The 26227-nt window shown below is 40.5% G+C and overlaps 1 protein-coding gene across 5 annotated transcripts in view; it reads left to right on the forward strand.

The window, feature by feature from the left end:
• NUBPL (NUBP iron-sulfur cluster assembly factor, mitochondrial) overlaps positions 1 to 26227 on the forward strand; it is a 285767-nt gene that overhangs the window by 218940 nt on the left and 40600 nt on the right. For all 5 annotated transcript variants that reach the window (XR_013961537.1, XM_080686398.1, XM_080686397.1 and 2 more), the window contains one exon: positions 15242 to 15327. Coding sequence is in view for 4 of the 5 variants with exons in the window: in XM_080686398.1 (XP_080542524.1) it covers positions 15242 to 15327 (86 nt within the window). In the remaining variant the exon portion in view is untranslated. The remainder of the gene's footprint in view (positions 1 to 15241; positions 15328 to 26227) is intronic.

The following is a 26227-nucleotide window of genomic DNA, read 5'->3' on the forward strand; positions in this document are numbered from 1 at the left end:
CCCCTCCCTCACCCCATAATCTTTCTACCATCCTGCGAACTCATTCCTGTGATCTCTCCAACCCCAACTGCTTTTACTCAGGAGGTTTTTTTTTTAAATGTATAAGTTAAATAAAGCATTTATTAAAAACATACATTTTATGTCACTCTCCCTTTGAGAGAAAAATACATTTGGAAATAAATATATGTATTTATGCTGTTCTTTTTCCTGTACTATGTACAGTATCTTTGTGGTCAGTTGATATATCTTAGTATTAACTTTGTTTCGGTTTCTGAGATATTTATGCATGTGGGCACCTGCTATGTGGTGTCATACAGGCTCTTATTAAATTACTAGTGAGAATCACTAACATTATTCCATTGTAATAGTAAGAAATTCTCTTATTTACTTGAAAGGATGTTTAGCCAGATACTACCTATCTCTCTGACTTTTTATCCTCACCTGTGGAACACCTGGCTATCCCACTGACTTGTAAGGATCATATGAGAGAATGAATTTGAAAGCTCCATGTTAATGAATGCTATTTTTAAGAAACCACTTGAACACTTTAAAAGGGATTTTTTGTGGGGGTGGTGTGATGAAATGCTATGAATTCTATTGACTGTCCATTTCTCCAAGCCATGGTGAAAATGAAATTAAATGTTGGAGAGACATCCTTTTGGAAAATTCATGGAGACAGACCTGTACTAGCAAAAATAGCCTCTTTTTGAATGCTAATTAGCAACTTTTTGTATATGTTCCATAGGATGGATGACAGGCTTATTATAAGAAGAAACTTCAAAGGAAAAAATTATCCTCTTATTTGTGTTAAAAGTGTTGTGTAGTAACAACAGTAATAAATGTGTTGACAGCAATATTAGAGTCTAATGATTTAAATTTGAGCTTGCATGGACTCCTGAACCACTACATGCTACAAATACCTAGTCGTTGTAGTAACTGCTGGAGGGAAAGGAGACAGGATAAGGATGGGAAATAACCAAGTGTAGTCTTTGCATTTGTTCTTGTCTTGTTGAACTTGTCAAGGGGAAAAGAGTTGTCAGTGCTGGTTTTGTTTTTATTATTTTTTCTTACTACTTTTAATTGTTTTGGTGATAGTTTGCTGGGGTTTTGCTTGTTGTTCGTTTGTTTAGCTTATAAATTAGTTGTTGCCATATACTGAATTGGGTAGATTCCAGGGTTGACTTCTGTTTTTTGTTTTTGTTTTTAAACACTTAAGTGCTCTTCCAAAGTAGGAGAGGATTAATATTTATCTGAGGAACATTATAAGTTCCTTGAAATTTTTGAAAATATATACACTGTGCTAGTATTTGAATTGTAATAGCTGTTACTTAAATACTTTTTCTTTCTTTGCTTCAACTGAGTTCCTCTGTATGTAACTATCTGAAGACTATCTTAATTTGATTTTAACTATTGGAATTAAGTGAAGAGTTTATGCTTTACATGGAACATGTGAAGCATATTTTCTTTTTCAAAAGACTGGAGAATTTTAGTAAGCTGTTTATATTAAGTGCTATATTCATTAGTGTCCTGGCAGGTACAGATGACACACCTTAAAAGGAATGAACAGAACAGAGTTTAATGTAGGGACTCATTACAGAGGTGTGGGCAGCATTAAGGAAATCAACAAGAGATGCTGAAGTACCCAGAGACTAATGATATTAGGAAGTTGTTACTGTCCCTCTGCCTGAGGGGCGAGAGAGTGAATTGTGTCAGGGTAGCCTGACAGCTTCTGGAGCCATGGAAGAGGCTACCTGTTGGGATCTATGGCCACAGAGGCACATGGCTAAGGCCAAAACTCCTGCAAGGCATGGAGAAGCAGTGTGTGAGGCGGGTGATAATACTCCAACCTTTTTCTCCTCCTATCTATATATATAAAAGGCTAATATGCTAAGTGTCCATCCGACTGGTCGCTGTGACGCGCACTGACCACCAGGGGGTAGATGCTCAATGCAGGAGCTGCCGTGACGCACTGGCCATTTACAGAGAAACAGAACTGTGGACTTGGCACCCACAAAGCAACACTAGGCTTCCCCCAAGTGGGACACAGACCCCACCACTGTGGTGTGACACCCCACCAAATCACAGCTGATGCTGTAGAGACCCCATGGCGCAAAATGTGGCCCACAGCCCAGAAACAGTGGCTGTGGGCACCAGGTAATGATGTCACGTAGCAACATTCAGCTTCCTCTCCCTAGGGACAGGCCTTCTATATATATAAAAGCCTAAGTGACCATTCGATCATCTGACCGGTAGCTATGACGCGCACTGACCACCAGGGGGAAGACGCTCAATGCAGGAGCTGCCGAATGATAGCATCTTTGCAGAGTGCCCTCTCGCACTCTGGGACCCCTCAGGGGATGTCGGACTGCCGGTTTCAGCCTGATCCCTACAGGCCAGGCCGAGGGACCCCACCTGCTGGAGGGACCTCGCTCACTCCGCAGACGCCGTTTGAGCCCCGGTGCCACCCCAGGTGCAGCAGGCTGGGGAGGGAACATGGGAGATTGGCTCCAAGGTGTGTCTGGCCCATCTTGCCTAGTCCTGCCCCACCGGCCACATTCTAATTAATTTCCTTTCAATGTGCGTGAACCCGTGCAATGGGCCTCTAGTTTAGCAATAAACGGCACCACAGAACTTGTGCCCACAAAGCAACACTCAGCTCCCCCCAAATGGCACATAGGCCCCACTACCACCCCAGAGCGACACCCCACCAAATCGCAGCCAATGCTGCCAAGACCCCATGGCGCAAAATGTGGCCCACAACCCAGCCCAACCTGGAAACGGTGGCTGTGGGTGCCAGGTAATGATGTCACGTAGCAACACCCAGCTTCCTTTCCCTAGTGACTAGCCTTCTTGGAGTTTCTTCAGCCCAGGAACATGACTTGCTTTATAGCCAGGTGGAAACATTTTACACTCTAACCAAATGTCTGTGAAGCATTTTCCCATGCCTCATCTCAGTTGATCCTCACAGAAGTCCTGGAGTAAGTAGATAGGAGACTTGGTGGAATCCTATTTTCTTTTCATTAGCCAGAAAATGGAGATTTAGAAAGCTTAGAAACTTGACCCGACTGAAAAGAAGTAAGAAATGGTGGACCTTGAAAATGACTTCAGGTTTTCTCACTGCACAGAAAATAGTAAACACTGTTGCAGTTAAATATTTTACCCTTTGTTCTCCCTGTGTGATCTATAATAATAATCTGCTTCATGTTGATATTTACTGCTGTGTTGCTGACAATTACCTGAAAGAGAAGTTGGGATGCTTCACTGGGCTGGAAAAATTTTAGCTACATCAGAAAGCAGGTCTAATTAAGCAAGTTTATTCTATATATATAAAAGGCTAAGTTGACTCGTGCATGCGCGATACATATAAAGCTCTTGCTGGCGCCAGTCGCACATGTGTGTTTTGTGAATTTGGTTGACACTTCTATTATAGAGAAAGGGCGAGTGGCGATATTAAAATATTTCTTCTAATTAATTTCCTTTCAGTTTGCATGAATCCATGCACCGGGTCAGTAGTAGTCTCATATTCTGCTGATACCTCCTAGTGGTGGATCCCTTTTGGAAGCCAGAGGGTAAGGAAACTCAGGTGATATAGTCCACAGAGATCAGCTCCCAGCCACTGATTAGGACAGAGAGCGTTGAGAATAAAGCCGAACTTGGGAAGGAAAGAACGTCAGTGCAGTGATTATCTGGAAAATACCCAGAACATCTTCTCTTCTTCATGGTCGTCATTATAATTGTGAATTAGTGGTTTGCAAGAGATGAAACACAAAGCAAATATTTCTGCCCTCTAAGTCTGGAAGCTAATAAAGATACTAGTAGTGCAGTCAAATTGATGAAAACCCATACTATCATAAGGCAGAATTGTATTGTCATCAAATTTATGAACACAATATTTACATTGTACCTAAGTAGTGATATAGGTATATTTTGTGTCATGGGCAGTAGGGGATAAGGAGATTATTTTGATAGGATAGAGTTATGAAAACAAGTTCCCTTTCACTTTATTAAGTAAAGATTGATGCAGGAATGAAAGAAACTTCTGAAAAGTATTCTTATAGTAGAAGGGCAAAGACTGAGCAGTTGGGAGAGTAGCCAGAGTAGCCCCTCTCTGTTCCCTCTTTCTTTCTCCCAGGGAAGGGCCGAAGTAGCACAGAAAACAGCCAGATAGTCCTCCTGTTTTGATTTCTTTCTCCCAGAGAGGGAGAAGCTATTGAGTCTAGCAGAGTCCTCAGCTAGACACTAGTAACATGCGAAATATCAGTGGGCTCATGAGAAGCTGCACTGGCAGACTGGTTTTTGTTATGAAAATGAAGTGATGCCCCTTCTTCCAGTCTAAAACCCTTCCTATCTGGACCCTATGGAAGGAAAGCCAGAGGCCTTTTTGCCTCTCATTCATTTAAGTGTGATGGAGTAGGAATTTTAAATTAAGCCACCTTAATATTTCAGTCGTTGATTAAAGTGAAAGGCACTTATTGTTTGTTAAGGCTGTTGGGCCTATAGCTGCAGTAACTGAATAGGAATTCACCCCTCTACCAGCAGTTTGCAATGATCTCTTTTATGGTAATACTCTTCGACTGCCAATTTGGACTGTTTTTATAATGAAAACTGAGTGGGGTTTGGAGGATCAGAAACTTATTATTGCTATTTTTAGGTAAGAGAATGATCACAAGCCATCACTTGAAATAGTTTCCTTGATTACCTGGTATTTATTCTTTCAAAGCCAAAGAAACATAGTAGTTTCATTTAGGTAAACTAAGATTTTTATCTTTTCCAAATAACTTTTTTCCTTTCTTAATTATTTTCAAATTTAAAAGAGTAATTCTTTAAAGATATCCAAAACTAATCTTTTGGAAAACCATTAAAAACTCAAAGAAAAAAAATATGTGGCTATTTTGGATTTTAGTTCTATGTGTCTCCTATAATTTTGCAATTTATAATGACCTCAAACTGAGAGCTGGAAACATGCTTGTACTTACCTTGAAGGTAGAAGACTTCAGTCACCTCTTTTCCTAGTGTTTAAAGATATTAAATCTTCATTTATGCTTTCAGTTTGCAGAATGGAATTTTACAGGAGACAATTTTGGACTTCTTCCAGGTGCACTGTATTTCCATAGCAAATGTTGGGTAGGGTTATCAATAATGGATATTTGGCAAGAATAGCATGATGTTATAGAAGAGAATTATTGGTTTACTCATCAAATTATAAAAATTCTTTATAACATAAATTTTTCTTGTTATCCCATAAATTGTAATCAGTGTTAAAGACTAGAAACTGTATTCCAGGGTTTTATCTTTTAGGGCACTTCTGCTACTCAGTCTGAAACTGTAATCCTTGTTAGATTGGGAATCAAATTGTAAAATTACGGGTAGTATCACTGCTTAATGAACAGCAATGTTTCCAATCTAAATGTAAGAAATAAACTTCTTAGGGCTCTTATATATCTGTCAAACATATATTATAGGTAGAAATTATGGTTTATCAGTTAACTGTTCAAAAAAATAGTCTGAGAATTAAAAATTTCTGAACTATGACATGGGAAGATCCAGGATTTAAAAAGCTTTCCCAAATAATCCTTCTATAGTCAGCTTTCAGAATCACTTTGTCTAGACCAGTTTATCTGATGCTTGAATTCCTTGATTAGTCTCTGTTTGGAAGGGAGGCTTCTGAGGTAGTTCATTCAGTTTTGTGTTTTAAGAATTTTTGGGCACTTCCTTCATGATATGACCGGCAGCTAAAATTCTTTAATGTCTTAAAATTCAGTGAATGGTATAATGGCCAATGGGCAATCAGACTATTACTAAAAACTAGTACTAAATCCATTAAACATTTACATGTAGCAAAAATACAAGTCCTACAATCTATACTTATAAAAGTGTAATATGCTAATTAGACCGGACATCCTTCTGGACAAAGCCACGGTGGCGGGGCCGAGGTAGAGGTGGTTAGGGGTGATCAGGCTGGCAGGGGAGAGCAGTTAGGGGCAATCAGGCTGGCAGGGGAGAGCAGTTAGGGGCAATCAGGCTGGCAGGGGAGGGCAGTTAGGGGTGATCAGGCAGGCTGGCAGGCAAGCGGTTAGGAGTTAGCACTCCTGGATTGCGAGAGGGATGTCCAACTGCTGGTTTAGGCCCTCAGGAATTGGGCCTAAACCGGCAGTCAGATATGCCCCGAGGGATCCCAGATTGGAGAGGGTGCAGGACAGGCTGAGGGACCCCCCACCCTGCACGAATTGCACCGAGTCTTTAGTTTATAATATAAAAATGTTTGTGCTTGATCATAGATGTTAGATATTTGACCAGAACCTGAAATATAGCTCTGAAGAATGTCTTCACATCTTAAGTATGACAGTATTTGGAAATGGAGCAAAGCTTTTCCATATAAAGTCTCAGTCTCTTTTTCTTGAAATATACCTGGTTAAATAAGGTTAGGAGTTAAGTAAGCAGGAAGAAGCAGTTTTCCTCTCTGGGGTTTGTATTAGAGATAGAATGTTTATGAAAAGGAATGTGTTCAGTTATTGAACAAATGACCTTCGGTGGTGGCTCACTGTGAGCATGGGCAGGCTGAGCTATTTGCACATCTAAAAGAATTTGAAATGCAAAATTTTAAATCTAAGCAAAAGAGCTTTCTGAGTTGTAGAGATATATATGTACAACAACTAAGCTCCCTAAAGGTGTTTACTTATCAACATAAAGATGGATTTAACACTGGGAAGAAGTGAGGATTTTATCTTAATTTTACTGGAAACCTTACAAGTGGGGAGAGGATGAGTGTGTGTGTGTGTGTGTGTGTGTGTGTGTGTGAGAGAGAGAGAGAGAGAGAGAGAGAGAGAGAGAGAGAGAGGAAGGAGAGAGGAGAGTTAGTGTGAGCATGAGAGAGCTGTTAGGTTCAGGCTCAAGCTTTTTAAAATCTCTTGAAATCCTCACTTTCCCCCTACTGGAAGGCAGTCTAGATAACCTTGGTGAATTCATTGTTAACATCGTTAAGGTGAAGTGATTGGAAGCCCATTACCTGTTGACCCAATTATTGAAGAGCTAATTGTTGTCCCTAAATAACAGGTATGCCTCCAGATTCCTTTGATGAATTTGAATTCTTAATGTTCCAAAGTGCACATGCTTTCTCTTACTAGTGATTTTGAAATGTTGTAGTTTCACTAATTACTGTGTTTTATTAATTCTTTTGGCAGCAATGGACATGATTTTCTGTAACAAAATTCATTTCTAAAGTAAGGGGAAAAATGGTTCATCTTTATATTAATAAAACATACCTCCTTTGTGACTGTAGTCAGTTCTCTACTCCGTTGAAATGGAGCAGAGTCTAAAACAGTGACTCATGAAAGAATTATGTGTATTTCCTGTTGAAATAGTCTGTGGGTATAGTTGAATTTACCTTTTTAATCATGTTTTACTCGATCTGATACTATTATTAGTGGGCATTTCTTGATCTTATAGCAAATAATGTTTATAATTCAGGAAGTTTGTGGCTTGTAGAAGAGAAAGACAAGGGAAGGCTAAAAAACACCAAAGCCAGTCTACTCTATAAACAATTGTGTATTTTGTATTATTTACATTAAGCTAACAGAAGTTGAATGATTATTTTATTTGGCTGCAAGTATCTTTAAATAAATTAAGGCGAATCAGAAGCACTAAATGTTAGAGCACTCCACTGTGAACATTTATCATATAGCAGTTAATTTGTTCTTATAAATCTTAGTTGACTTTACCTTGATGTGCTGAAGAATTGTAAGACATAAAATTACTCGTCCAGGTATAATTACAAGCAGTTCTTGTTGTACATATTTATTAGGTTCCAACACTGAAGTTCACAGTCAAGCTTGGGAACAGGATACAATTTGTGCCCTGGAGACTTAAAATGGCATAGTTGAATAGTTCCACACTGGTGTAATTATGATCATCCTAACATCTGGAATAATGAATTTTAAATGTTTAACTACTTTGAACTATGACCCAAGTCCAGATATGCAGCTATAAATTATACTCATAATAGTCAAGAGAATTAGCAAGTAAAGCAATACTCTATTAATGCTGGGGTCTTTCTCCAGCATCTAGAAGGGTTCAGGAATCTGGAGAAGGGCTGAGTGTAAAATAGTGAAGAGACTAGAAATATAATATAAATTTGTAATCCATGGGGGAGCCAGAGGAAGCTTAGCTGTAGAAGCTTAGTTCTCTCTATCTCTGGATCCAGGGCTCTTTTTATTCCCACATTTTGCCCTATAGCAAAGCAGATATACATATCAAAGGTAAGTTTTAGTATACAGTAGACATTGTCAGTTTTGGGAGAACTGCCTTCAGCTGTTCAGGTGTTTGGCCAGCAGGAGGCAATAACATGTAGATTAAAATGCCCTCAGCTGTCTGGCAGCAAGCAATCATGTAAATTCAGGTTTGGGAAAATGCTTTTGGCCATTCCAGTAGGCAATAATATGTATCTTCAGCCTGCTGAATATAGAAGCCTCAAGGTTCCAGCAACCTTTTGATGAAACTTCTTGCATTTATGACATGCTGGAATTAGCCTCCAGCACTCTAGGTAATTATATTTTGGGATGTTTACTTATTTGCCAGAATCCTTTTTTAGTAAATTAAGCTTTCATAGTAAATCCCAGCTGATAAAAAGCCTTAAAATTATAACTTGGGAAATAGCATTTAAAAAATACTTTTTAATTGTTTGGACTTAGACATATACCCTAGAAAATAGATAGAAAATTCATCTTGAGATAGGTGTTTTCCTCAGAAAATAATCCCATTTATTGCAAACTAAACATTCTCTTTGTTGCTACTGACATTCCTTGTGATAAGTAGAGGGAACACAAGTTTCCTAACAAACCCTCCATCACAAAACAAGTGACATCACCAATGATGGCATGAAGGGAAAACATGTAAGCTTGTTCATATTGGTTCATATATATTGGTTCATGTTCTATGAGCCCTGAGAAAAATTAAAATGCCAAGAACCATAAAGATAAAATTTAATATCATATTTTTTTAAATTTCTTTATTGATTAAGGTATTACATATGTGTCCTTATTCCCCCATTACCCCCCACCTCCCATTCATGACCCCACCCCCCTGTTGTCTGTGTCTATTGATTAGGCTTACATGCATGCATATAAGTCCTTTGGTTGATCTCTCCCCCTTACCCCCACCCTCCCCTACCTTCCCTGAGGTTTGACGTTCTGATTGATGTTTCTCTGTCTCTGGATCTTTTTGTTCATCAGTTTATGTTGTTCATTATATTCCACAAATGAGTGAGATCATGTGATATTTATCTTTCTCTGCCTGGCTTATTTCACTTAGCATAATGCTCTCCATCTCCATCCATGTTGTTGCAAATGGTAAGAACTCCTTCTTTTTTACCACAGCGTAGTATTCCATTGTGTAGATGTACCACAGGTTTTTAATCCACACATCTGCTGATGGGCACTTAGGCTGTTTCCAAATCTTAGCTATGGTGAATTGTGCTGCTATGAACATAGGGGTGCATATATCCTTTCTGATTGGTGTTTCTAGTTTCTTGGGATATATTCCTAGAAGTGGGATTACTGGATCAAATGGGAGTTCCATTTTTAGTTTTTTGAGGAAACTCCATACTGTTCTCCACAGTGGCTGCACCAGTCTGCATTTCCACCAGCAGTGCACGAGGGTTCCTTTTTATCTGCATCCTCACCAGCACTTGTCATTTGTTGATGATAGCCATTCTGACAGGTGAGAGATGGTACCTCATTGTTGTTTTGATTTGCATCTCTCTGATGATTAGTGACTTTGAGCAGGTTTTCAAATGTCTCTTGGCTTTCCTTATGTCTTCTTTCAAAAAGTGTCTATTTAGATCAGTTGCCCATTTTTTGATTGGGTTGTTTATCTTCTTTTTGTTAAGGTGCATGAGTTCCCTGTAAATGTTGGAGATTAAACCCTTATCATTGATATCATTGGCAAATATGTTCTCCCATGCAGTGGGCTTTCTTGTTGTTTTATTGATGGTTTCCTTTGCTGTGCAAAAGCTTTTTATTTTGATGTAGTCCCATTTGTTTATTTTCTCTTTAGTTTCCATTGCCCTAGGAGCAGTATCAGTGAAGAAATTGCTTCGGCATATGTCAGAGATTTTTCTGCCTGTGGATTCCTCTAATTCAATATCATATTTTAGATGACATTTTAATTTAAGGGATATATTTACAAGAAAAAATTGATATAATTTCTTTAAAATTAAAAACTCTGGGTTTTGATGCACAGATTAATTATTAAATTTAATTTTACTGAAGGTTTTGTTTTTTTTTTTGCTTTATTTCCTTATCCTAAATTATAAAAGTTATTGTAGGGGCAGTCTGAAATGGTTACTTATATGATGTATTAAAATTTGGTTCATTAAAAGAGGTAGTGATTTATGTGTCAGCGAGTTAACGTTATTGTTCTTTAGGAAAAAGTCTAGAAATTTTTTTTCCCTCAGAACAGTGTGCTAAAGACTTAGTTATTAGTTAAGAACATATATTTCAGAAAAAAAAAAATCTTACACTAAAAATCTTTTAAAAATATGGCTGGAAGTCCCAATGGAATATTTACACGTTTTGTGAGCATTTGATGGGGCATGGAGGATGATCATTGTCCTTGTCCCAAACTTGTTTTTAATTGATGTTTGAATGGTGCTATTTAGATTACTTGACAAAGAAACTCAGATGGCATGGGTGCTTATTTGTGACACTGTGTTAGAGTTAAGTACTACACAGAAAACCAAGTCAGTTTAATTCCTCTCTCTAGAATCTTACAGCTATCTAAATAAAGTCACCAAACATTTTTATAACACTTTTACATATTTTTAAGTATGTTTTTATTGATTTCAGAGAGAGGAAGTGAGAGGGAGAAAGAAATAGAAACATCAATGATGAGATTCATTGATTGGCTGCCTCCTGCATGCCCCTTATTGGGGATGGAGCCCACAACCCAGGCATGTGCCCTGACTGGGAATCAAACTGTGACCTTCTGGTTCATTGGTCAATGCTCAAACTGGATGGACCATTTTTACACATTTTTAATGGAACAGCTCTTTAAATTAAATAGGACCAATGGAAATAGGCTTGTTATATAGAAGAATTAATTCAGATATATTAAGATTTAGTGAGCTATTTAAGATTATATAGTACTAGAGGCCCAGTGCATGGATTTGTAAACCAGTGGGTCCGGTCCCTCAGCCTGGCCTGCACCCTCTCGCAATTCGGGACCCCTCGGGGGATGTTACAGAGCCAGTTTTGGCCAGATCCCCACAGGCCAGGCCAAGGGACCCCACCAGTGCACAATCGGAGCCGAGGAGGGACTGGGGAGGGCTCCAGGGCGTGTCTGGCCCTTCTCACCCAGTCCCGATCAGCCAGACCCCAGCAGCAAGCTAACCTGCTGGTCGGAGCGTCTATACCCTGGTGGTCAGTGTGAGTCATAGTGACTGGTTGAATGGTCGAACAGTAGGACACTTAGCATATTAGGCTTTTATTATATAGGATACTAGAGGCCCGGTGCATGAAATTCGTGCATTGGAGAAGGGGGGTCCCTCAGCCCAGCCTGCGCCTTCTCACAGTCTGGGATCCCTCAGGGGATGTCCACCTGCCAGCTTAGGCCCGCTCCCTGCGGTGTTCGGGCCTAAGCTGGCAGTTGGACATCCCTTTCGCAGTCCAGGACCCCTCGCTCCTTACTGCCTGCCTGCCTGCTGCTTCTTACTGCTTGACTCGCTACTCCTTAGTGCTTCTGCAGAAGTGGGAGAGGTTCCGCCACCACCTCCGTGCTTGCCAGCCGTGAGCCCGGCTTCTGGCTGAGAGGAGCTCCTCCTGTGGGAGCACACTGACCACCAGGGGGAAGCTCCTGTGTGAGCGTCTTCCCGCTGGTGCTCAGTGTGCATCATAGCGACCAGTCATTCTGGTCATTCTGCCATAACGGTCACTTAGGCTTTCATTATATAGAGTAGGGGCCCGGTGCATGAAATTCGTGCATGGGGGCGGTGTCCCTCCACCCGGCCTGCACCCTCTCCAATCTGGGACATCCATCTCACAATCTGGGACCGCTGGCTCCTAACTGCTCACCTGCCTGCCTGCCTGATTGCCCCTAACTGCTTCTGCCTGCCAGCCAGATCGCCCCCCAACTGCTCCCCTGCCAGCCTGATTGACACCTAACTGCTCCCCTGCCAGCCGGATCACCCCCAACTGCCCTCCCCTGCCGGCCTGATCTCGCCCCCAACTGCCCTCCCCTGCCAGCCTGCTTGCCCCCAACTGCCCTCACTTGCCAGCCTGGTCCCCCCCCCCCCCAACTGCCCTCCTCTGCAGGCCTGGTTGCCCCCAACTGCCCTCCCCTGCCAGCCCGATCCCCCGCAACTGCCCTCCCCTGCAGGCCTGGTCACCCCCAACTGCCTCCCCTGTTGGCCTGATCGCCCACAACTGCCCTCCCGTGGCAGCCATCTTGTGGTGGCCATCTTGTGACAACATGAAGGTGGCCATCTTGTGATGATGTGGGGGCGGCCATTTGTGGCGGCCATCTTATGACGGTGTGGGAGCGGCCATCTTGTGATGATGTGAGGGTGTCACGCGAGGGTATGACGCCACATAGGCTTTTATTAGTATAGATTAGCATAGTCGACAAAACCAGAATCCAGAACTCTTGACTCATAGTTCAAGGAGTCAATAACTAAGAGTTCATGCAGTAGTGGTCTAGGACAGATGATGTGAAAATATAGGGACATTGTTTAAATATCCAGTCCTCTATGAAGTGCCCGTTTTGTGCAAGTTATTTTGTCATTAGTTTTGTTTGATTAAAAAAAGAGAAAAGTCATAACTGGTTATGAAACTATATTGTGTAGCAGTAATACAAATAGCTTTTTAGGGCCAATGCAATAGAAAACTCCCTGTATACTAATATATAGTTAAGGAGAGAATTTGGAGGAAATAGCCAAGGGGGTTTCATTTACATGTAAACAGAATGGCTCTTAGATTAAAGGGCCATAATTCTTGGGGGAGGTTGCATTTCACATTTTCTTCAATAAGTTTACTGAGGCAGTAAGGTTGAACAGGGATGGTCTTGGAAACCATAGTTAAGAAGGGATGTTAGATCATATAGTTAGAGAGCTAGCTGAGACCTTGGAAACTAAATAGTCCTTTGCATTAATTTTACAGTTAAGGAGACTGAGACCTAGAGTGGTTCTGAGTTACTTGCCCAAGATTAGTCACACAGCTTGAGAGGGTAGAATTGGAATTAGAACCCTTCTAAATGCCTGGATATGAAAAAACCCTGAAGCAGATTGGTAACAGAATCTAGAAGGTGGTGAATTGTGGGAATATAATAGATGTGTGGAGTAGATTTATATATAATTTTTACAGAGATGTGATTTCCATCCATTTTTAAAAGAATGGAAATATAACTTTGACTAGTTTTTGGTTTCTTGGGCATAGCAAATCAAAATAGAAGGATTTAGTGATCCATTTGAAAAGTAGGATGAGCTGCTTGATGGCAAATATGAAAATGCAACTCAGCAACTTGTAAGACATTTTATTGGTAACAATAATAAAGATAATAATGGTGATATTATTAACAACAGCTACCATTTATTGAATGTTTACTCTTTGTCCAGGCGCCATGTCAATCATCTGATGTACATCAGTAGTTCATTTAATTATTTCACCCTGTGACCTAAGTATTATTATGTTGTTTTGTAAAGCAAAAAACTGAATCTGTTTCTTGTTCTATCACACTAGTAGTTGCCTATGGAATAAAAAGTTGAATTCTGATTATGTTTGAATTCCAAGGCTGTGTTTCTCTAACTTGAGTAATGAATAGACCCTCCTTCTAAAGGAAAAATAATCTGTTTCATATCCCATATTGACTTATTTTTATTATAAGACTATTTAACTATGTGAAAACATAAATTCCTTAAGTTTGTAGCTCTTATATAATTTTTTAAAACTTAAAAAGAACTACAAATTAAATACAAGTAAAACATACAAAATCAATAAAATTCAAATTGATATTAATTTAATGTGAAAGATGAAGTTTTTACTGAAATGAGAATACCAACTGCAAGATGAATTTGTGGCCATTGCGCAGTTCTCTTGAGTTTGGCATGCCTATATTGCCACATGTTTCATGATAACTTGGTTCTGCTGCCACATTTCTCTATTCTGACTTCTGTAAAGTATCCCTTCAGACAGTAGTCTAGTGTCATTTGACTTTTGCTTAGTGCACTCAGATATTTATTGTCAATCCCACCTCTGTTTTCATTAGTTATGATGAAGTACTGCCACTTGGTTTGGGGCTCTGAGATGTCATGGCTCTGTACTTAGTTATAAAATGATAGCTATCCTGGTGCTCTAGAATATGCTTGTGTTAATTCTTTTTCGGGTTATCTTCTAGAAGAAAGCACAAAATTTAAGAAATTCACAGTCTCTGAAGTCATAGCCAGGCCTCTGGTGTTTCCACTTTAAAAAAATTGCACTGCACTTTCTCTCCAAGCACTGTCACGGAACCATCGGACCTCTGTGGGGTAATAGAGCAGACCCAGGAAAGCCTCCGTCTTCACCTACTTTCAGTGCTGCTTTGGTCCAGGCCACCACTATTTTGCATCTGAATTTTTGCTCAGCATGTAGTTTTGTCTCCACCAAATTATTCTTCACAGTGTGTTCCACACTGTTGAGTTTTCTATAATACAGGCTTCTAGAACTGAGCCTTGGAATCACCTCTTTCTGGAAACTTTCCTTTATTGTGTCTCCTTATCTGCTGCTTCTCACCCCATGCATTATCACCTTGCCCCTTCTCTCCCCTAGATTGAATTAGTTATTTTTTTCTTCATTCCTCCTTTAGAACTCCATAACACCATTGGCATATCTCTGTTATAATGCTTAGTGCATTGTGTTGCAATCCTTAATTTTTGGGTCTCCCTAGGTAGACTTATTAGCTTCTTGAAAGTACGCCAGCCTGTGCATCTTCCATATAGCATATTGTCTGAATGGGAAGGAGGCTCACATGGTAGCTGTGATCTTGAATCACTGGTCAGTCAATTATAATTTTAGAAGTGAGGAGTCAAAAATAGGCAAGAGCAAAGTAGACATTTCCTAATCTTTCCCATTCATGTATGTGAAATTTATACAAATTACATAAATAGTTAATGTAGTAGACTCTTTTAATATGTGAGCAACCTAATTTTGGAAGTAAACTTTCTATAAAGAATTAAATGATAGCATTATTTTGCTGTTCTTTTGTTTCCTTTGGTTAGGTGCTGTGATTGTCTCCACGCCCCAGGACATTGCATTGATGGATGCACACAAGGGTGCTGAGATGTTTCGAAAAGTTCACGTGCCCGTAAGCATTTATGCTTCACTGTTGCAGAAATAGAAGACACTTCTAACTGAAGAAGCAAGTCACTGAGAATATAATTTAGTTCTGTGCAGAAGTTTATATGAAAACCCTACTTCATCTTTATGGTTACTTTATTTAAAATATACATATATATTTTATTGATTTCAGAGAGGAAGGGAAAGGGAGAGAGAGATATAAACATCAATGATGAGAGAGAATCATTGATTGGCTGCCTCCTGCACTCTTGACACTAGGGATCAAGCCCACAACACGGGCATGTGCCCTGACCGGGAATTGAACCATGGTTCATAGGTCAACACTCAGCCACACCAGTGGGGCTTTATGGTTACTTTAAAACGGACATATCGGTGCAAACATATATACTCGTTATGTTAATCAAGGAGACTTCGAAAATGTCCTTCTAGTATGAGTTTTCTGAAGAAGTACCACCTCTCTCAAATGAAGCTCTCACTGACCCCCCCCCCCCCCAAAATAAGAATATTTTAGGAAATTATTTAAGTAGATACACTTGAATAGATAACCAGTAGGAATGCAGGTGGAAACGATGTCTTTTTTTCCTTCTGTCTCCTATAATTTAACTCATTGATAGCTCAGTCTTCTAAAAGGTATCAAAGGATACCTATACAACATGGCAAACTAGGACAACCTAAAACTATAATGAAAATAAGGGAAAGGACAATGAAAATCAAGTGGAGTTAGAAGTGTGACTTAAATACATGCTAGAAATATACCATTAATTTTTGAGCAGCCATGGGGAAAGATACATAAGTCTGTTTTTATAAAACTTTTCCACAAGGTTATAAAGAGCTGATGCTCAAGAGTAGCAGAGCTGAGACTAGAGAGGCGGAAGTCTCCCCGAGATTCTCAGAAAAAAGAAGCCCCATGTATATAGGCACAAACCTGTTCCTTCCTCCTGTTAACATAAAAAAACCATTGAAACCTGTAAAGAATTTTTGTGAGTTTATTTGAGCCAAATTGTCGACATATGCCTGGAAGCAGAACCTCAACGAATTGAGATAATGCTCCCGAGAATGGCGGGTTACATTTGTATTTATACATTGCAATCAAAGGAGGGACATAGGTGTGTTACATGAAATTCATTGGTGATAGATTAAGGAGGTGGGATAAAGCAAAGCGGTGGGAAACCCCTGGGATTGGATAAAAAGTAAATAATGGACACATACTTAGGTGGGTGCAGGAACAATTAACATGATAATGAAGGAATTTGTGGTATCTGTCCTGGTGCCCACCACATTTGGTTGTGCCCCAGGGGCTCCAGAAAAAGGGAAGTTACAAGTTACCCAGACATTTCAAGGGTATGTTATCATAGATGCAAAAGGACAGATAGGCTCAGTTAAGGTAAAGGTTGACCTTGTCAGTGAAGATACCGGCCTAGGATGTAACTGCCCACCATAACTGCGTTTAGTTAAAGTTTAATTTCAGACCATCCTTTGTGGTTACTTTAGGTCTCTGAGTTTGCAAGACTGCCATGCAGGCCTCCCCTGAGCTTGTCAGGTCAGCGTGAGGCCCCTTTTGTCCACACTCCTGTTTGCCTCCACCAAAGTAGGTAGACTTTGCAAGTGCCCGCTGGAGTGGGCATTTCAGTACAGAGCAGTGTGATGCTTCCTTCCATGCGGAGCTCTAGCACCCATGCTTCATTCAGGAAGAGATCTTAGAGTTTACAGAGCAGCGCTTTTTAGACTTCAGCCCATGCATTAACTTCAGGGGTCTCATGATTCTCTCCCCTCCTCTTCCTACCTCCCCAAATTGTATTCTCACTTTGTGTTTGTTTGGTATGGAGAGAATTCATAACTTTTGTTAAATTATTCAATGAGACTATGATATGGCACAAGACCCAATGATGTAGCAGAATGAAGAGACTCTCAGGGAAGCTTTCATAATGTTTTTCTCTCAGGAGAGCTTCTGAAAAGTACAAAATAGTAGAGTAGTGGAGTTGAGATGATCCTTTTTGACAAGTACCTCTTCTCGCTTGCCAATTAGCACACAGCTATGTGTGTTAACAAGCCATGAGCTCTGGATTGGATCAGCATGCCCTTGGGAAAACTGAGGAGCCTCATAAGGATGGTGCCTGCATGCTTACCTTCCAGGGGACCTGAAAGTGTTTTAGAGATAGCTTTTATATGTAGATAAATGAATGATAAAACCCCCAACGTGAATTGTAGCTTGGAAACATTGTAAAGCAATGATAACCTAATGCCCACCTCAGACAGAAAACTGTCTCAGTGAAGCACTTAGTTTAAGCAATGTGACTTCCTGTTATGCCCTCCAAGATAGACTGATACAAGGAATGCCTACCCAGATTGCTAAATAAGGTTACTTATATGGGATTTTAAAATACAAATCAGCAAAGAGTTAGGGAGCGGGCTATCTACCAAAAATTATGAGACTAAGTAGTCCATAATCCTTCTTTCTGGCAGAAATTAAATAATAGGACCAGTGGTCTGTTAGTGCCACTTCAAGGTCAGACTAACATCTGTGCTATCAGCATATGAGGGAATGCTTAACTTCTCATTCTTTTAAATTAAGGGTGGAGGCTTATGTATAACTCAAAAGCATCAGGAAATCCTCAAGGCAAAAGTTTTCAAAAGAGCAGAAGCAAGAGCTTTTTGTTATTCCCCACCTCCGGTAAATTGTCATTATGTACAGCAAGAGACCATTGCAACTCATGCTGTCACTTGAGGCAACTGTGGCTATGGGGCAGGCCCTACATGCACTTTGCTAGTTGGGAGTCTAATGACCATCATTGCTAAATTCGGCTTTCAATTCCTATGTTATTTTCACTTACCTGTAGCATTTGACACTTACTGCCCTATAAGTAAAGAGGTAAATAATCTCATAATTGTTAGACAGATTCTTCTCTAGGCTGTAGGACAGATTCTTCAGAAGATGGGACAGAGAATTCTTATGGAACATAATGGTGGGGAAGCAAATGGATGGTCACTAAGTCCAGGTTAGGCTACTGCTAAGTGAGTGCCGCAGAGGATAAAACTTGAGGATATCAGCAAAGAAGTATCGTGAGGAAGTATTCCAAGGGAAGGATCTTCGGCTGCATGAGGCTCATGGGACTAGTGGTGGATTTGTTAGGGACTGAAAGAGTTGTTTATGATCAGAAAGTTAATGTTGGAGTTGGAGTTTGCAGAGTAGGAACAGTTGTGGATCAGGAGAAGGTCCATGTGGTTGGTCATGGACGTGTGGGGCTGAAGTGGAGTGGAATGAAAATCATTAGAAATGCATAATCCCTCCAAATTGGCTTTTTGACATTGTCCTGTATCTTTATTGTACAGTTCTTTTTTCACCCCTTCATTTTAATTATTTGCCCTCTAAACAGCAAAAATCCTATCTAATAAAGAGGTAATATGCAAATTGACCATCACTTCAACACACAAGATGGCCGCCCTCATGTGGTGAAAGATGGCCGCCCCCATGTGGACACAAGATGGCCGCCACAAGATGGCCAGCAGGGGAGCGCAGTTGTGGGCGATCAGGCCAGCAGGGGAGGGCAGTTGGGAGGGACCAGGTCTGCAAGGGAGGGCAGTTGGGGGTGATTAGGCCTGCAGAGGAGGGCAGTTAGGGGTGACCAGGCCTTCAGGGGAGGGCAGTTGGGGGAAACCAGGCCTGCAGGGGAGGGCAGTTGGGGGAAACCAGGCCTGCAGGGGAGGGCAGTTGGGGGCGACCAGGTCAACAGGGGAAGACAGTTAGGGGGGACCAGGCCTGCAGGGGAGGGCAGTTGGTGGTGACCAGGCCTACAGGGGATGGCAGTTAGGGGCGACTAGGCTGGCAGGGGAGGGCAGTTAGGGGTGACCAGGTCAACAGGGAATGGCAGTTAGGGGCAATCGGGCCGGCAGGGGAGCAGTTAGGCGTCGGTCAGGCTGACAGGGGAGTGGTTAGGGGGTGATCAGGCTGGCAGGCAGAAGTGGTTAGGGGCAATCAGGCAGGCAGGCAGGCAAGCAGTTGGGAGCCAGCAGTCCTGGATTGTGAGAGGGATGTCCGACCAGTCGGACATCCCTTGAGTCGTCCCAGTTTGGAGAGGGTGCAGGCTGGGCTGAGGGACACCCCCAACCCCCCAGCCTCTAGTTTTAAAATAATGTAGACTATCTAATCATCTCTTAAACTAGCAGAAGATAATAGGTGCTCAATAATCTTTGCAATTGAGAACTTTCCAGCAGTGAGCTCTGTAAGCAGTTGGACAAACACGAAGCACCACATTGTATAGGGAGTCCCAGCATGAATGGGATGTGGAATCTTCTGGCACTTATGAGCATTGGAGTCTAAGTAATGGTAAAGCATTTGAAATTAGAGAGTGTTCTATAAGTGCAAAGGAGAAATGTTATGCTTTGTTTATACCATTTTATTCCATTTTTCCTGCTTTTTGGTTTCATTCTCTAGTTTTTCTCCTTTTGAAGTGCATTAGTTACCGTGGAAACAGTGGTATCATTGGAATTCATTGGTATGGACAGAGTTTAGTAATGTCTACAAGAAACACTTCGAAGTTAATTTAAATGATTTCTTAAAACTCAAAGTCAGATAGAGGAAGGAGGGGAAGAGATGAACTATTAAATTCTCTTTTCTCTGCCTGAATGATATCAACTTTGCCAAATCCTTGATTATCTCAGTAATAGTAGACAGACTATTTTTTTAAATAATAAAAATTTTCAATCTTATACATTTTTAATTGTGAGTCCTTTAAGTGTTGTGTCATTCTCACCCATTTCTCTTGCCTTCTTTCACAAGGGAGGCCCAGGCTCCTCAATCTGAATCCTTTCCCCACCACTTGAGCTTTTAGAGTCAGAGGGATTTCACTGGCCAGCCCTTCCTTCATAGGTAATCTTCTCCCCAGCACTTGTAAAGTATATTAAAGTATATTTCCTCTCTTATTCCATCTATAAGTAAGGGATCACTTGGTTAATTTTAATTCAGTAAATAGTTACCTATTCTACAAATGCATATGTACTGATACTGAGTGCCCTCTCTAAGCAGAGCACTGGGATAAGCACCATTAGTGATTTTTTTTTTTTTTTTTAATGAGGAGGATGAGGCCTTTTCCTTCAAGCACTTTATCGTTCTCTAGACTAACTTCATCATGGTGCAGAGACCTAAATTCTGAGGAACAAGAGGATGCCTTCTTCTCTGGACTATCAAGGAGCTCTTTCATGGGAAAGTCATGATGTTTTTTCACATCCCTGTAATTTTTCACATGCTGGTTCCTTGCCTGAATAGCCATTGTCAGCTTGGGACCGCATACTCATTTTGCAAATCCCTACTTAGGCATTGCTTCCTCTGGGAAGTTTTCCCCAAACTGCCAGAAAAGGTTAATAATTCTTTTTCTGAACACCTTGAACATATATCTCGTTTGACTCTTAACCCACTACAGGTTTACCTGTCAGTCTCTACTGAAGAATTGGAGTTCCTGGAGGGCAAGGAGACATGCCTTAAATTCCTTCGGTGCCCAGTCACCTGGCACATAGCAGGCACAGGATACATTCTCACTGTACTGACCTTTGACCTGGGATACACTGCCATCTGCTGTTCTCTTCATGCCCAGGTCACAGGCCGCTCTGCCTTGCATTCTCTCTGCCACAGCCAAATTGCTTGTCTCCCACTTCTTTGAGATTTCCAAACAGTTTCTCTCCTCACCGCCCTCAGCATGCTGTCTCTCCACCTTTACCCTCATTTTTCACCTCATAGCTCCTTTTTATCCTTTGGTACTTAGATTAAACATCTTTTTCTCTGGGAGACTTGCCCAGACTCTATTAACTAGGGTAAGGTCTTCCTAGTGTGGTGATCCAGTAATTCACTGTTTCCCCTTGGTAACCATTTCACATTCATCATACTTTCACATTTATAGCGCCATGCTTACTGTGAGCCCTGTGGGTTCATGGACCACTTACCTCCCTCTGTGCCTGGAATATAGCTGCTCCCTAGATACATACTGGATGAATGAGTGGAGTAGAGTTTTCATAGGCATATCGAGGCATGGAGAGGACAGAATTCAGTCTGAAAAGAATCAGGAAATCACAAGTTGTGTTCAGGGTTATTCAGTTTGTGTATAGTTGAAGTAATATGTTTAGATGTGTCTATGCTAGGCCCAGGTTTGGTTGACACTCAAAACACTAGGCGAGGCTAGAAATTTGGACTTTATTCTTCAGATTTTTAGAGCAGCCCATAAAGAGTGCTGGATAGGAAATAGACAAAATTAGAATAGAGCTTTAAAAGAATTTAATCTGGTGGGGATGAATAGAAAGGGTAGGAGCCAGGAGAGTGGGAGGCAGCAAGGAAGCATTTTCAGTGTCATAGTTATTCACCCTGCAGGTTGTGACCCACCATGAGTCATGAAATCAGTACAGTTAGAGATATAACCAAAGTTGTACAGCACTTGTCGTTTGTGCATTTGTTGATGGTAGCCATTCTGACAGGTGTGAGGTGATATCTCATTGTCGTTTTAATTTGCATCTCTCCGGTGATCAGTGACTTTGAGCATTTTTTCATATGTCCTTTGGCCTTCTGTATGTCCACTTTTCAGAAGTGTCTATTTAGGGCCTTTGCCCATTTTTTAATTGAATTGTTTGTCTTCCTTTTGTTAAGTTGTATGAGTTTCTTATATATTTTGGATATTAACCCTTTATTGGTTGTATCATTGGCAAATATGTTCTCCCATGCAGTGGGCTCGCTTTTCATTTTGTTGATTGGCAGGAGCCAAGATCAACAGTAATTAATATAAATGCGAGAAGTCTGGTCAGAAGGCTGAATGGGGCTTTTTGATATTTGCAGGGCTGAATATCTGCATTTTATTACCTACTGCTGATGACTCAATGGCCTAAAGCAAACTCCCCCAACCTGATAATCTTACTGTTTACCAAACATCACCTTTGATATGTTTGTTTGCATTCCTAAAAGGCAATTGTGTATTCTACTAAATAAAAGTAGATGAGAACGGAGACCCAGTGGAATTTATCCCTTTTACCAAGCTCACAACTGGCTTCCCCCATAATTTCCAAATTTATATTTCTTTTCTTGTGTATTAATTTGTGCATCATCCCTTTCTCCAAGTCTTTGAACCTGAGGCCACATGGGCCGTGGCTTCACAGTTGATGGTTTCTTTTGCTGTGCAGAAGCTTTTTATTTTGATGTAGTCCCATTTGTTTATTTTCTCCTTAGTTTCCTTTGCCCTAGGAGATGTATCAGTAAACATATTGCTATGAGAGATGGCTGAGATTTTGTTGCCTATGGTTTCTTCTAAGATTTTTAAGGTTTCATGACTTGTATTTAAGTCTTTTGTCCATTTTGAGTTTATTTTTGTGTATGGTGTAAGTTGGTCTAGATTTATTTTTTTGCATATCCCTGTCCAATTTTCCCAGCACCATTTATTGAAGAGACTGTCTTGACTCCATTGTATGCTTTTGCCTACTTTGTCAAATATTAATTGAGCATAATGGCTTATAGTATTATGCTAAGCGAAATAAGACAGTCAGAGAAAGATAAGTATCACATGATCTCACTCATATGTGGAGTCTAATGAACAAAATAAACTGATTAATAAAATAAATCCAGAGACATAGAAGCATGGACAAAGCAGACTGATGAATTTCAGAGGGAAGGCAGGAGAATGAGGGGCAGGGAGGGGAGTGATTAACTGGGGAACTTATATGCATATATGCATAACCCATGGACACAGACAATAGAGTGGTGAAGGCCTCGGAGGAGCGGCTATGGAGTGGAGAGGGTCAATGGGAAAAAAAAACACACAAAAAAAACAAAGGAGACATCTGTAATACTTTCAACAATAAAGATAAATTTAAAAAGATTTGTTCTCAGTTATAAACACATATGTATATGTTTATATTAGATTAAGATGTAAAACATTTCTCTTATAAAACAGTTTTAATAAATTGAAAAAACACTGGTGTAGGTGATAGGCAGTAAGGCTCTGATCTAGAATAGTAACAGTGAAAGTGGAAAGGGAAATAAATGTAATTGTCATTTTGAAGGAAGGATTGACAAGCTTGGTAATTGATTACATGGGGTAGGGTGGTTAGGAAAAAGAGGCAAAAATCAAAGGGATTTTGAGTTATGCTGCCCTTAATAAATTTTCCAGGGGTTGTGTCCCCCAACACCCCCTTGGGATAATAGTGAACTCGAAATTAGAGGTTAGATTCCCAGTCACAAATTCTTGCCCTTATTCTCCAAGGGTTGTGATTTAAAACTGTTTGGCAAGGAAGAGACCTGTAAAGAAAATGATTTGGTGTTGGTCTTTGTAACACTGTACACATCACAAGATGTATGTGACCATCTCTTCTCACAGAACCAGATTTATTATTTACTTGTATATTTGTAGCCCCTTATACAGAGGTAGGGTTTTTTGGTTTTTGTTTTGTTTTGTTTTTAGCATTTAGAGAGCTGTATTCTTTAAGCATATAACCTCTTTCATGGCTTTTAGTTAAATTACTTTAGAAATTTTATTATAATTTTTAGGCAGTAGGGTACTGCTTACAAAAGCAGTTTTACATAATCATAAAGAGAGGTAAGCTAAGGAGCCTGAGTGCTAGAATTCACATACCAGCTCTGTCACTTTGTGGTTGTATGACCTGAACAAGTTACTTAATCTATGCCTTAGTGTTCTCATTCAGAATATGGGAATTATAGTGGTATTTCCCTTAGAGAGTTGAGGTGAGAAATAAATGAGATAATGCACATAGAGGGTTTAGTACAGTGTTTGGCAGAATCTAAACACTCGGTGAAAATATAATCTCATATAATTAATGCTTATTATAATTACTTTTAGATTATTATCATGAAACAGATAAATTGATAAGCCACGGGTGTTTATGTATTTGGCCTAGGTATTTTTGTTGTTGTTGTTAATCCTCACCTGAGGATATTTTTCTCATTGATTTTTAGAGAGAGTTGAAGAGAGAGAGAGAGAGAGATGTGAGAGAGACACATTGACTGGTTGCCTCCCAAACATGTGCCAACTGGGGCTGGGGATCAAACTTGAAACCCAGGCACGTGCCCCTGACCAGGAATTGAAACTGAGACCCTTTGGTTTTCAGGCTGACGCTATAACCATTGAACACACCAGCCAGGGCTGGCCTAGTTATTTTGACAAATCTGTTTATTTAATAAGAATTTTAACAAGAAATTTTAAAAATTTTAGGTAAATTGTGTCTTTGAAATATCCTTATTCCTTTTGTATACTAGTTGAGCCTAAATTGTTCTCTTCATATAGATTTAGTAAGTTGCCAAAGTTATTTAGAATCTAAAGTTCTGCATTATTTAAAACTAGAGGCCCAGTGCATGAAAATTTGTGCACTTGGGGGTGGGGGGGTCCCTCAGCCCAGCCTGTGGCCTCTCGCAGTCCGGGATCCCTCGGGGGATGTCCACCTGCTGGCTTAGGCCCGATCCCTGGGAGATCGGGCCTAAGCTGGCAGTCAGACATCCCTCTGGCAGCCTGGGAGCCCTCGGGGGATGTCCACCCGCAACTTAGGGCCACTCCCCGGAGGGAGTGGGCCTAAGCCATAGTCGGACATCCTTAGTGCTGCAGAGGAGTCTGGAGAGGCTCCCGCCACCGCCGCTGCGCTCACAGCCGTCAGCCTGGCTTGTGGCTGAGCGGAGCACCCTCTGTGGGAGCGCACTGACCACCAAGGGGCAGCTCCTGCGTTGAGCATCTGCCCCCTGGTGGTCAGTGCACATCATAGTGACCGGTCCTTCTGCCGTTAGGGTCAATTTGCGTATTACCCTTTTAATATATAGGATATGCATTATTTAATGTAGGCTAATTGCTATTACAAATGGATCTCAAAATATATAGTGATGCAAATGCTCTAGAAGTTTATTTCTTCCTCATGTAAGCAGTAATAGTGGGTGAATAGGTAAGTAGGGTGGCCTTCTTCCATAAAATCACTTAGGCTGTTGGAACCTCTGCCATTTTCAAATGGGACTTCCAAAATCACCCTTGGGGCCATTCTCATTTGAGCCTGGCAGAACAGAAAGATAGCCCAGAGGCATGGACATGGGAGATTTGTATGGGCCAGGACCGGTTGTGATGCCCATACTTCTACTCACAGTCCACTAACGAGAATACAGTCATATGACCACACATCATGTTTTTCAAGGAGCCCAAGAAATGTGGGTTAGCTATTGTGCTGAGAAAGATGAGACCATGATTCTGGTGACTGTGAGCTATCTGTGCTACAGTAGATCTGGCAACAAATACAGGGTGGAGCAAAAGTAGGTTTACAGTTGTTTGTATGAAAAACTAATACAATAATTAACAAATAATAATACAAGAATAAGTTATGTTTGTGTATTCACAACAGTAAACCTACTTTTGCTGGCCCTGTATATTAGACCTGTGCTGGTCACTGAACTAATTTTTTTTTATAAATAATTCTGAAAATTCTTTAACTGTTTCATCCTTGCAAATAGTTATTTTATAAAAGAGAGTTAGAAATTTTGCTTTTCTTGTGGTTTACTTTTCCTACTGCTTAAAAACAAAAAACAAAGAAACAAAAAATCCTATTGTGGTGTTGAACTTTTTAGTATTTATTTGAAAGGGTTAATGATTATATTATCTTCTAAGAGAAATTAGGTGATCTTAGAACCTAAAGTAGATGATTCTTATCAATGTTTTCTTTTCATTTTCCATTTTTATTACCAAAGACTCTACATGTTGTTCTTAGTGATGAGGATCAGAATTGTGACTTATTATTTTTCTGGCAGAGTAATCATTCATGGTGGTAGGTTATCTATTTGGACCAGGAGTTTTACACCTTCACCCTTGAATGCTTCCAAAACTCATGTGTTCGATATCGGTCTTGGAGCTTTATCAGCATCTAGTTTTTCTGTCGTACTGTCCAAATCCTAT

The sequence above is a fragment of the Plecotus auritus genome (genome assembly GCF_963455305.1).
Source record: "Plecotus auritus genome assembly, chromosome: 1".
Lineage (NCBI taxonomy): Eukaryota > Metazoa > Chordata > Mammalia > Chiroptera > Vespertilionidae > Plecotus > Plecotus auritus.